At 39.2% G+C, this 12,342-nt stretch overlaps 3 protein-coding genes across 3 annotated transcripts; 1 reads left to right on the plus strand and 2 right to left on the minus strand.

Moving 5' to 3' along the window:
* Positions 1-1,509: 1,509 nt before the first annotated feature.
* Positions 1,510-2,742, plus strand: LOC111777661. The gene is made up of 2 exons (XM_023657364.1): positions 1,510-1,968; positions 2,045-2,742. Exons 1-2 carry the CDS (start codon positions 1,606-1,608, stop codon positions 2,693-2,695), a joined length of 1,014 nt encoding a protein of 337 aa, XP_023513132.1. The 5' UTR covers positions 1,510-1,605; the 3' UTR covers positions 2,696-2,742.
* A 4,601-nt stretch (positions 2,743-7,343) lies between these two features.
* On the minus strand, positions 7,344-9,100 carry LOC111776884 (protein ANTAGONIST OF LIKE HETEROCHROMATIN PROTEIN 1-like). The gene has a single exon (XM_023656279.1). The coding sequence runs from the start codon at positions 9,036-9,038 to the stop codon at positions 7,689-7,691; it is 1,350 nt and encodes a 449-aa protein (XP_023512047.1). The 5' UTR covers positions 9,039-9,100; the 3' UTR covers positions 7,344-7,688.
* A 1,059-nt stretch (positions 9,101-10,159) lies between these two features.
* Positions 10,160-10,671, minus strand: LOC111777023. Its single transcript, XM_023656466.1, has 2 exons — positions 10,584-10,671; positions 10,160-10,416 (listed from the first exon to the last, which is right to left on the minus strand). Exons 1-2 carry the CDS (start codon positions 10,669-10,671, stop codon positions 10,160-10,162), a joined length of 345 nt encoding a protein of 114 aa, XP_023512234.1.
* Positions 10,672-12,342: the final 1,671 nt, after the last annotated feature.

Consider the following 12,342-nt stretch of genomic DNA (forward strand, 5'->3'; position numbering starts at 1 on the left):
ACGAAGAAGAAGAGGTTGAATAAAACTAAGAAAAGTTCTAAGATTCACGCTACCGATCAAACAAAAAGAGGTTGAATAAAACGATCTTACCAAAACTTCTCGTGTCTTTGCATTTGATAAGTAATTTTAATTATTTTAAACTACACGAACTTTTGAACAAAAACTCGTAGCTTATCATTTAACGAACATGTTTTACAACGAATATGAGTAAGGAGATTTATAGCTTGTCTCAAATAATTGAAAGGCTATTATAGGTAGGAAGCAGCCTAATCCAATCCATTTGATCACGAGCATTAATTCACCATGTGCTAAGGACACCCATATGCTTATCATCTATTATTGGACTAGCTACGTTTAGTATATCATACACTTTCTCGAGTCTAACGACTTCGAAATGGACGTTTTAATCATCATTAGTGTCTTACCTATATATCGCTACGTTTGTATTGACAAGTAACTATAACATATACTCATAATGTTGTGCCATCTTTTATAATTTCTATTTTACGGGTGTATTTGATTCAAGAAAAGACGGAGTAATTTTTCTCAAAATGTATATATTTTGAGATTGTTGATTGTGAGTGTGACAGTATTTTGATACAATGACACGTACACATGTATGATAACGAGGATCTTTCATATCGTATAAAACAATGACACAAATGTCCTTATCGATGTATGAAACAATAATACGACAACCCACTTATCATATTTTCTACAATATACGAAATGTCAGAGAGGTATGTTGATGTGAATGTTAGAAAAATGAGGTCAACAATGAGGTCAACCGTATCAAGAGGTGTGTTATTTTAAAATTTGTTATAACCTAAATACTCGTAAATTTGTAATCACAAGAAAATCATGATTGAAATAGGCTTAAGAACTCAGTTCAAAATTGAAAAAACGTTATTATACTACCCTAGCACTGAAAATATGGTGAAAATGATGGTTTGTCGTTCGTACATGAGTCCTTTACTTTTACTTGAAAAATATTTAATATTAATATATATCATGATTAGTGTGACCTCACTACTACTTTCTCTTCCCGATAGAGCTAGATGCATAGTACTTCTCTACACACAGTTCATTCACACGCATATGAACCCACTTGGCAGACTCGTTAACATACTCCATAAGTCTAACTATGGGCTAACACGCACTACTACTACTTGAAAAATCAACTTGCAAAAGAAGTAATCTATGATCATATGACATACAACATGCATGAGGTCCCGCACATTAACAATCACTGTTCAATGAAATAATGCATATAAAAGGATTTTGGGACGAGTTGTTTGGGACGGTCAAAGTAGTTACACCGACCCAACCGAGTGAACTAAAGTCAAACTAAGTCGAAAGAACGAAGCGAAGATTTTCATTGGATGCTTAAAACTTAAATAAATATGAATGTGGTCAATGTGGTCAACGTGTTCATATTGGAAGAATAGAATAGTTTTAATTCTATCCACAATGGCGGCTCCACTTTTGATCATAATTTAGAACTCAATTTCTCTCAACTTTCCCCTTCTTTAGATCTCTTCCACCTAATCCCCTTCCTTCATTTCACACAGCTTCAGATCCACCGCCTTGCCGCCGTCAACGGAGATGGAAGTGGCCGTCGGAGTCTCTCCCGCCGGCGACCTGTTCAACTTCGGCAGCCCTTGCTCCTCCCACTATCTCTCCGCTCCTTCCACTCCCTTCTCCTCCCTCAGTGCGCCCACCAGCCCCTCCTCTCTCGCCGTCAACTTCTTCCGCCACGACGACGACGTTCCGATTGGCTCTCCCTCCGCCGTCCCCTTCCGCTGGGAGGAGAAACCCGGCATTCCCAAATCCCCCAATTGCTCCGCCGAGCAAGATTTTGAATTTGATTTCAGCCGTCAGTCGCTCTGCACTAAAGCTTCCCTCTCCGCCGATGAGCTCTTCGTCGGCGGTAAAATCCGGCCGCTCAAACCCCCTCCCGGATTCCAGGTCAGTGTTTTTTCCGACCAAATGTTAAATTAAAAGTTTATTACAAGTTCCTCTGCTAAATTTTTTTCTTCGACAGTCGAACATGTCGTCGCCGAGATCGCCGCACAATTCGAGGATTTCCCCTCGGAAAACGAAGAACAGCTCCGACATGAACATCAACGACGACCCATTTGAAGCGGCGCTAATGAAAGAGACTCTTAACCATCGAACCAATTATGAGCTCGCTGATAAACAGAGCAAAAACAGAGGAAGAACAGAGGAAATCTCATACATTTCCTCTAATTTTGATCGCAAACCCACTCGATCCGTTTCCCCTTACAGAATCTCTTCTCGAACTCCAATTCACGGCGACGGCGACAGCTGCACGGTCGCCGGAAAGTCAAAGTCGTTGTCGTTCTTGTCGGCGATATCGTTCTCTAAGGCCAATAGAAAATGGAGGCTCAGAGACTTATTGTTTCGTAGCACTTCCGAAGGCCGAGCAACGGAGAAAGCTGATAAGCTGAGGTCTACGTACGTTGTAATGTCGGAAAGAATGGAGAACGACGTGAAGATTTCGAGTTTCCGATCAGCCGACAGCGTCGGTCCAAGGAGGCATTTCACAGCGGCGAACCGGACGGTTTCCGAGGAGTTTATGAAGAAGAGGAGCTTTTTGGGCCGTTGCTTGCGGTTTAACCGGTCCGGTATGCAGGAAATTTCTAGAGATATTGGGTCGTTGACACGTGGATGAACCGGTAGATTTTTAATTTTGATTTTTTTTTTGTTTGGATTGATAAATGTAAGAGAATGTTTTTTTTCTTTCAGTATTTTATATATAAATAAATAATAAAGAATTTAAGTTTTTGGGCATGTTTTTTTTAGAGGAAGATAATATATTTGTTTATATATTTAAAAACACTAAATTAATAAATAAAAAATATCAACTTTCTATTTAAAAATATTTTTTAATTTTCAAAATGGTTTAAATGGTACTTTTATTTTTAAAAAATATTAAAAATACCTTTAATTTTTTTAAAAAATTAAAAAAAATACTTTTTCCTACCGTACCACATTTCAAAAATGTTCATAAACTTTTTAAAGTAACATTAAAACATTTGTAAATAATCTATAAAATGTTAATAGACGATTTTAGTTCATATATTGACGGAATCTTTGTTGAACTTTTTTTATAAACGTAAAGGGTGTTAATGTTAATTTTAAAATTTTACTGGTATTTTTTAAACATAGTCGACCGATATATATATTATAATTTTTTTTAATTAATCTAAAAATTTATTCCGTTAATTCTCAATTTATTTTCTCTCTATTATCTAAAAACTTTCCGACTCTCTCAAATTTTTTTCCAAACTCGACAATACATTAAGTTAGTTCAACAATCATATGAACAACAACAGTAGAATCGACGTAACTCTGCTACAAAACGACAAAGTTTAAAAAAATAAGGTTAAAATTTTAAACCTAATTTAACCTAAAATAAACGTAAACGTTCGTGAACGAAGAAAAAAGGAGTTGGTAACAACACTTTTTCCTTTTCCTTTTTAGTGTTTAATTATATGCCAATGTCTATTCACTCCCATCATATTGTTCGTTTATTTAATGGGTCGGTGTTCGTGTTCATGATGTTTGAAGTTACGTCTAATAGGTTAGATGTCAAAACGTCATAAAAAGGATGGAAGGGTAAGAATCGTGTGTGACCATTCAAATCATCGCCATTTCCTTCTCCCATTATTCTAATGTTCGGCTACAACAGTTGACTCGAGGTCAACCGATAGGTAAAGAGGCTGAAGAGATGAGTTGTGTGGTGTTACGTGTCACGGTCATGCTTATCCAAGACGCGTTGTCTACGGCCCCGAATGACCGCATGCCCTTTCTAAACCCCTTTTACATGCTTTCATCTTAGATAGGTCTTTACTACATATTGTGTCAACACGCACCAGAGCTAAAATACCTCAAAATGTACTATACAGGGATATGACTAGTCGGGTTATATACTATAAAATCTGTCGTTGTTGCTTAATCGCTTTTAGCTTATAACATTATATGCAATCAACATATTTTCTCGCTCACGTTTTCCAAAATTTCTCTCTCAAACATGACTTGAGATTCGAGTACAGTGATGTTGTCCGCGAAATCTGAATTTCTCACGACTGACTTGTTCGTTGGGTTAGAACAAATGCCGCACAATCGCTATCCCGCTACCATAAGAGTACGCTTGTGACACTACGTAGTGAACGAGATATTCTCGAACCATCCTATCGGTTTTAAATTAAAGGTCGAGAAGTATATATTAATAAAAAGTAGAGTTTTTATTATATGATTGAGAAAGAGGTCCACCTTGGGGTATCATTATGTGACAAGCTTTCTCTCTTTTTCTTCTTTTTCTTTTAAGAGATTCATATTTGCTATGCTACTTTACATTATTATTTAATGCTTAAATGAGATACCCTTTGGACCACCCACTCTTTCACATCATTATTATGATTTAATTTAAAAAAAAAAAATCATTATAACTTATCTATTAATTATTATAAATTAATATGACGGTTCGTCGGAGTTAAATCATGTTGGTGTAACTGTTCTCGTGACAATTAATAAAAAAGAATGCACGAGTTCGGTTCATATTTGTTTATAACTAGCCCACGATAAACGCTGGGTAGCCAAGTGCGGAGTGAATAACTGTTGAAAGCATCTAAGTAGTAAGCCCACCCGAAGATGAGTGCTCTGCTATTTCGACTTCCCCAAAGCCTCTGGTGGCACAGCCGAGACAGTGATGGATTCTCTGCCCTTGCAGGGATGGAGTGACAGAAGTTTTGAGAATTCAAGGGAAGGTCACAACCCAAGGAAGAGTTTGAACTCAACACTTAAAATGAGTTGTGAAGATTCGTTATATAAAGCTATGATGTGACATTCGAGTAAAAGAGCAGTATATTAATGAATTGTGATCACGTCCGAATGAGAACGATCCTGAATAACTAAGAAAGATTTTAAAGAATTGAAAGTTATTGTCTATACTAATAAGGTATACCTTTCTTTTCGGTGACTCAATCATAGTAACTCCGAAATTAAATGTGTTCTGCAAATTTATGAGGACAAAGTATGTTGAAAGGACTCGTGTCGGTATTGTAGGGATAATCTTAATTTTTAGAAGTGAGAAGTAAGTAACGCGATTATCTCTATAGTGAATGCTAGGGCACATAGGTGTTGAATACGAATTCCACTAGATTTCAAATTCTGAACACGAGACATTACTTATATTGAGAAGGTTGAAATTAAACTTAGTTCGGGATTTGTTCAATTTTTGTGAGGTCCCACATCGGTTGGAAAGGGAAACACAACATCTCTTATTAGGGTGTGGAGACTTTTCTCTATTAGACGCGTTTTAAAATTGTGAGGCTGATGATGATACATAACGGGCCAAAGCGGACAAAATTTGCTAGTGGTGAGCTTAAGCCGTTATATGTGAACTTGGACTCAAGATAAAATATTGCGTAATTATAAAAATACTTTAACTCTAACGATTATACGCTAAAATATATGTATATGTTAACATAAACATAACTCAGTGGATAAAATACATCATTTTATTTCTAAGTTAGTGACAAGTGACATGAAATTTTATTAACACGGTCTATATTTAATTTATTTTTTCGAAACATTATTTTATCTTAAATTAACTAAACATAGATACGATTGAGACGATATTTTGGAATTGTAATGTAATTTCAATTTTGCTTTGACTATATAATATGTGAGGACTAAAAATGAAATTGAGTATGAGTTGACTGAGTCAAAGTGTCTAAGTTGTGGTCAACCTAGTGACGTTGACTATGGAATATCAAGTCAAAGTCAAAAGACAAGGGTTAGTACCGACAGCCGAAACCTTTGACTGAACACAGTAATTTAGAAACTGATGTTTTGACTCTTAATATGTTGACCATCCTAACTCCAATGTGTTGACTGTATTACTCTTCAAAAATATAATTATTTGAGGGGGCGGAGACCGTGACAACGTGGCAGACGGTTTAATTTTAGGCTAACAAATTTAGGGTTTGGTTGGGTTGTGAACCCTATTTTCGAGTTGTTAGGGTTGATTCGACCAAAAAAGTTTCAATCCATGAACCGGAACAAATTTTCAGTTTTTCAAAAATTCAATCTCATCCAAATAGAAAAAAAAAAAAAAAAAAAAAAAAAAAAAAAAAAAAAAAAAAAAAAAAAAANAACTTAACCTTTATAACCTTTATAGCTTGAGTTTACTTAAGCTATATAGTTTGGGTTATTTGAGTCACCGGATTATACGAACACCCTATACGTGCAGATATAACAGAAAATGGAGGGTAAAAGGGGAATATAGATTTTGGGGAATGAAGCAGGTGAGGAACATGACCCAATGAAGGGTCGAATTCTTGGGTCCGGTTGGGTTCCTTCATTGTTGTATTGAAAGGGGGAAAACATGGTCATATACCTTTGTAGGTGGGTGTATCTCTATTTAGACAACTCTCGAGAGTCTATACAAGGGCTTTGCTGTATCAATAGGGGAGATGTTGAAATAGGTCTAATAACTTGACCGAATATTCGAGGTCTCAATACCCCTTTGGGTTAGGGGCTTAGTCCTCAAATTGGTCTCCATCATTTATGAGGACCTTGTTTTACCTTTTGGGATTTGTGGGTAGGGATGTACATGGTCTAGGTCGGGTTAGGTTGAGAGATTTTTTTGGACCAACCTAAAAGTTCGGGTTGGTTGGATTGATAACCCAACCCAACCCAACCCAACTTGAAAATTTTCACACCCAACCCAACCCAACCCTTTATTTTCAGATTAGGTTCGAGTTGTGTTTGAGTTGTTCTAAACTGAGAAGAGACAAGAAGTGTGTTTGGGTTGTTCCAAACTGAGAAGAGACAGGAACGACATCCGCTATGAGATAAGAACGACGTCAACGGAGAAATAAAGAGGCAAACACGAAGACGAACACTGTAATATGAGAACTATGAAGACGAAGAGCAGAGAGACAATAAGAAAGATGATAACGATGGAAAAACGTACTTCATCATTACAATTATTAATTCAATTCAATTATTAATTCAATTCAATCTCAAAGAGTAGAGAGAGCCCATTTGCACTATCCAATATGGACTTTGCAATGGCAGACAACATGACTCATGGGCTTGGGCCTATTTTAACCGGACCGAGTCGAGTTTCAAAAAACGAACCCAACCCAAACCCGAAACCCTTTTAAACCCAACCTAACCCTTATAACTCGGATTAGCGGGTTGAATGTACACTCCTATATCAAACTCTCTTCCTATTCATAAAAAAAATTCTCAACTTAATTCTTCCAAGTTAGAAACTCTATCAGTTCCTTGAAATCAAAGATGCAAGGTAGCCAAAATATATCATCAAACATAGATCAAACTGCCTGAAATGCTTCAATTAGAGTTTCTGAGTACACTTTGAACACTAATTTCTACAAACATTCACCCATAACTTACAGTTCATATAACCATCATTGAACTCAGATACACAACGCCTAGGAGGATGTTAAGACAATCATGCATTACTCAACAAACGCATCCCTTTGTTTCTAACTAATAATCTAAAGCTATCAGTCAATGGCAGAGTTCTTCTAGGATCAAGCTATGAACAATTACTCTTTCTAATGTAGGCAATGACTAAGCATGGCAACAATGGAAGTGCAACATGAAAGACTATATTGATGCAACGTTAGCTACCTCGATGGAAGCCTTTGATGCAAATCATCAGCCAGCGCCTGCCTCACACTTTCACCATAATAACACAGAGACTTTTCAGTGTCAAGAATGTTGGGTGCAGGGCCAGTTTCATTTGGGTCCTTCAATGGTTCAGGCTCTGGCTCCTTGGCAATTTGACACAAATTATGCAACACACAACAAGCAACAATGGTCTGTGGCGCATGGCTTAAACCCACATTCAAATCCTGAAGAATCTTCCACCTAGCCTTAAGCAACCCAATTGCATCAACCACAACAGACCTACCCTTCATCAGCATTCCATCAAACAGGTTCTGTGCAGGCGTGCCGATGCCGTTCGGCGAAAATGGTGTCAACAGGAAAGATAACAGAGGATATCCCCAATCACCCACAATGTAAGGTCGAACATGGTGACCCCTAACGTTAATTACGTTATCCCAAACAATATCACCAGAAGTAAGCCTATGGTACATAAGACTATCCCTAAAATGGCTGGCATCGTCACTACCACCAGGAGCTTTAACACACACATCCCAGAAAATTTTCTTGTTGTCAGCAACAACTTGAAGCAGAACCGAGGGATACCCAAATCGACAATTGTAATTAGTGGAAAAATTCTGGTCAGGAGGTAGTCGGCGAAGCTTGATCGGACTCCCATCAATGGCGCCACACATATTGGGGAGAGAAGTCAACTCCTCGAAAGCCTGAGTGGTCTCAATCAAACGCCGGCGACTAACCGGAATCTTAATAAACTCAGCATAAAGCTTGGTGGCCAAAAGACGGGTGACCATATTGGTGATTTTGGAAACAAGATAGGGTTCGAGAGAGAAACGAGCAGCGACGGTTTTAGCGGAGAGGCCGTGGCAGAGGCGAGAGAGGACCATAGCGACGGCGTAATCGGAAGGGAGAGAGAGATTGGAGAGGGCAATATGGGGCTTGAGCTTGTCGACGATGGTGGTGAAGACAGGGTGAGAGAGGCCGTAGAGGGAGCGCCATTGGGCATCGCGAAAAGGGGCTTCGAGGGACCAAATGTGGTCGGTGGAGAAGGCGCGGAAGGCGGAGACGGAGTAATCGGAGGAAGAGGGAGGAAGGGTAGTGGAGGAGGTTCGGGAAGGGGAGGAGGAGGCGTTGGAGCGAGAGGAGGCGATGAAGGAGAGGACGGAGGCGATTGTGAAGAAGAGGAGAGGGGCGGCGGAGGAGGAGGAAAGAAGGGAGGTGGGAGAGTTGAAGGAGGCGGAGGAAGGAGAGGAGGCGGAGGAGGGAGTGGAAGGGAGAAGGGTAATGGTGGGATCGAGGTAGTTGTGGAGGTGGAGGAGAGTTGAGAGCATCAGTAAGAAGGATTGATCCATGGCTGTTGATGCCGTCCTTCTCGCCGGAGATGAAGGTTTCTTTGGGGGAAGGGCAAAATCCAGATCGGGATTCTTCAAGTCTGTTATTTTCAATCCGCCCAAACCATACGGGCCCTGATAAATATCGGATTGGGCTCGGCCCGTCTATTTTCTTCTGGGCTCAGCCCATCTATTTTCTGCTGGGCTCGGCTCGTCTATTCTCTCTGGGCTCGGCCTGTCTATTTTATGCTGGGCTCGGCCCGTCTATTGTCTGATGGGCTCAGCCCGTCTATTGTCTGATGGGCTCAGCCCGTCTATTGTCTGATGGGCTCAGCCCGTCTATTTTCTGTTGGGCTCGGCCCGTCTATTTTCTGTTGGGCTCGGCCCGTCTATTTTCTGCTGGGCTCGGCCCGTCTATTTCCCCTTCGGAACCATTTTTCTATGTACGAGTTTAAAGTAATTCCCAACAGTTTTAATATTCATAAGAGTACGGTAGAGTTGTAATCATATTTTCGGGGTTAATTAGGTTGTTAGGGTTGACCTGACCAAAAAAATGTCAACTCGCAAACCGATAAAGCTTTTTTTTATTTTTCTAAAATTTAACCTCAACTCGAACCGAAAAATCTAATATAACTCAACATTTATAGTCTATGTTGGGTAGTTTGGGTTGGTCGGATTATCGAGTCATATGAACACCTCTAATACCTACCATTTATCTTGTTCGGTAAAATCAACATTCAAATTCATCACATATGCATTATGATTATAGATTATATTATATTCATACATTTTTTTAGTAGTATGAAATTTTGAATCTAGATTTCAACTGGAATAAAACATGTCAACTATTAAACTATGTTCATGTTTGACATATTATATGCACATATTATTCGGTTTAAATTTAGGTTTGAAAAAGTTAGATTTACGCTCGAGTTGAAAAGTAGATCAAGAAGTCAACTGGAGTATAACAAAATTAAATACGTCATTATTTTCGACCAAAAAGTCAAGAGGTTCGTGTAACTTTGACTCGAGAGGTTGAACTTAACGGATAAAAAAAAAAAACGAGACCGATCACAAACATCTTCCCCGATTGGGAAATCTTATTTGACCGTATTGACTAAGTTTAGCTCAACGTTGTAATATCAACCTTGAAGTATTGGTGTTAGGGTGAACTTCATGGATCCAGTTTGGCAATGGAAGCCATTGGCTTCTCCACAAGCAAAGTAGTAAGGATTTTGGTGTTTGAGCTCAAATTCAAAGCCATTTTCAGTACTTCCTTGTGTTGAATTTGCAAGCATTTTGGCCTTTCCCAAATCACAGTTGACGAAGCTTCTCATGTTTGGGAGCTGATATACACTGTGAGCCGGAGTTGTACTGTTTGGAGGATCGTATTTGAATACTGCCAACAATAACTTCCAAATAAGTTGGAGAATGAAAATTTCTTATAATAACCTTGAAAATGTGATCAATAAGGGTTACCTAGATGTCATTTATATGGAAGGGACCGTTCTTAAGCGCCCAATCATTATAGTCGAAGCCGAGGTGCCAATGCTCTGAGCCACCTACTATGATCTTTCGAGATGGTGGGGTTGGTGGTGGTGATGGTGGTGGTGGCGGTGATTGCTGTCGGGATGGTGGTGTTCGTGACCGTCATGATTGTGGCGGTGGTGGTGGTGATTGTTGCAATGGTGGTATTTGAGGTCTTTGTGATGGTGGTGCTCGGGGACNAGCAATGATGGTGATGGTGGTGGTGGCGGTGATTGCTGTTGGGATGGTGGTGTTCGTGACCGTCGTGATTGTGGCGGTGATTGTTGCGATGGTGGTATTTGAGGTCTTTGTGATGGTGGTGCTCGAGGACGTCGTGAACGTCGTAGTGGTGGTGGTGGCGGTGGCAATTGTGGTGATGGTGGTGGTGGTGATGGTGTTGTTCGAGGACGTCGTGATCTTGGTGGTGAGGGTGGCAACGGTTGTGATGGCGGTGTTCGAGACGGTGGCGATGTTGGTGGTGGCGGAGACGGGTTGTGGGTAGGGTTGAAAGGGGAGGAGCAATTATGTGCCCAAAACGAAGGCTGATTGGCAGAGGATAGAGTTGAGAGGCATGCCCAAATNACGTCGTGAACGTCGTAGTGGTGGTGGTGGCGGTGGAAATTGTGGTGATGGTGGTGGTGGTGATGCCAGTTGTTGTGATGGTGGTGTTCGAGGACGTCGTGAACGTCGAGGTGGTGGCGGTGGCGGCAGTTGTGGTGATGGTGGTGGTGGTGATGGTGTTGTTCGAGGGCGTGGTGATCTTGGTGGTGAGGGTGGAAACGGTTGTGATGGCGGTGTTCGAGAGCGTGGCGATGTTGGTGGTGGCGGAGACGGGTTGTGGGTAGGGTTGAAAGGGGAGGAGCAATTATATGCCCAAAACCAAGGCTGATTGGCAGAGGATAGAGTTGAGAGGCATGCCCAAATGAAGAGAATGAGTAGTTTTGAAGATATGAAAGGCATGGTTGGATAGAGAGAAACACAAAAGCCTAAGTGAATGAGTTCTTGATGTTGCCAATGTTTGAGCGGATGGGGTTTTTATATTATCACCAATCACCAAAATAGTTTCAATTTTAAATAATTTTATTTCCCAACTTCCGTCTTCCAATTCTGACCTCTATAATTTTTTTTCAAATTTTCAGACACTTATAATACAAAGATCACAATGAATCGATCAAATTGTATCAATATTAACTTTAAGCTTTTAATTTCAATGGATCGCTAATGTTGAAATATTAACTCTAAATTTTATAATTTAGTTTTAATACACACTTGAGAAAATTAAGTTTTAAAAAATGTCAAATTTTCTTCCATTGAAAATGGGTCTAAAAAACTATTAAGAAATTGCACATTTCAAACATAAAAAATTGACTTTTATTCTTCCTTGGGTCGAAGGGCACCAACGACCAACCCATTTCCATGGCTTCTAATGAAGGAGGGTCACAATTTAGTGCAACTTATTTTAGTTTAAATTAATTATGGAATATATGATATTCGTAATCTTCCAGAATATATTAGTTAAGAAATATATCCTAAAATATATTAGTTAGGAAATATATCTTAGATATCGTAATCAGTTGAATTTGAATAGTAGTATATTTTATTTTATTATCAGAATTTAGTTAGTTTATATTTTCTTGATAGATATTATTTAGTATCTTGTATCCTATTTGAAGGTGGTGAATATCAATGAATATTGAACATTCGATCCCAACTCTTTTTCTCATTCTTAAATCTGTATTCTTTCGTTGATAATAATATTTTCATATCTATACACACTTTTGAGTGGTAGATATTGCGT

The sequence above is a fragment of the Cucurbita pepo genome, chromosome LG16, assembly GCF_002806865.2.
Source record: "Cucurbita pepo subsp. pepo cultivar mu-cu-16 chromosome LG16, ASM280686v2, whole genome shotgun sequence".
Classification (NCBI taxonomy): domain Eukaryota; kingdom Viridiplantae; phylum Streptophyta; class Magnoliopsida; order Cucurbitales; family Cucurbitaceae; genus Cucurbita; species Cucurbita pepo.

What these genes read in the sequence shown, in the direction of transcription:
- LOC111777661 (XM_023657364.1), top strand. Translation starts at nt 1,606, where the DNA reads ATGGAAGTGGCCGTCGGAGTCTCTCCCGCCGGCGACCTGTTCAACTTC. An exon ending in AACCCCCTCCCGGATTCCAG is followed by an intron (nt 1,969 to 2,044) that starts GTCAGTGTTTTT and finishes TTTCTTCGACAG; the next exon opens with TCGAACATGTCGTCGCCGAG.
- LOC111776884 (XM_023656279.1), bottom strand. Translation starts at nt 9,038, where the DNA reads ATGGATCAATCCTTCTTACTGATGCTCTCAACTCTCCTCCACCTCCAC.
- LOC111777023 (XM_023656466.1), bottom strand. Translation starts at nt 10,671, where the DNA reads ATGACGGTCACGAACACCACCATCCCGACAGCAATCACCGCCACCACC. An exon ending in CACCATCTCGAAAGATCATA is followed by an intron (nt 10,417 to 10,583) that starts GTAGGTGGCTCA and finishes TATTGTTGGCAG; the next exon opens with TATTCAAATACGATCCTCCA.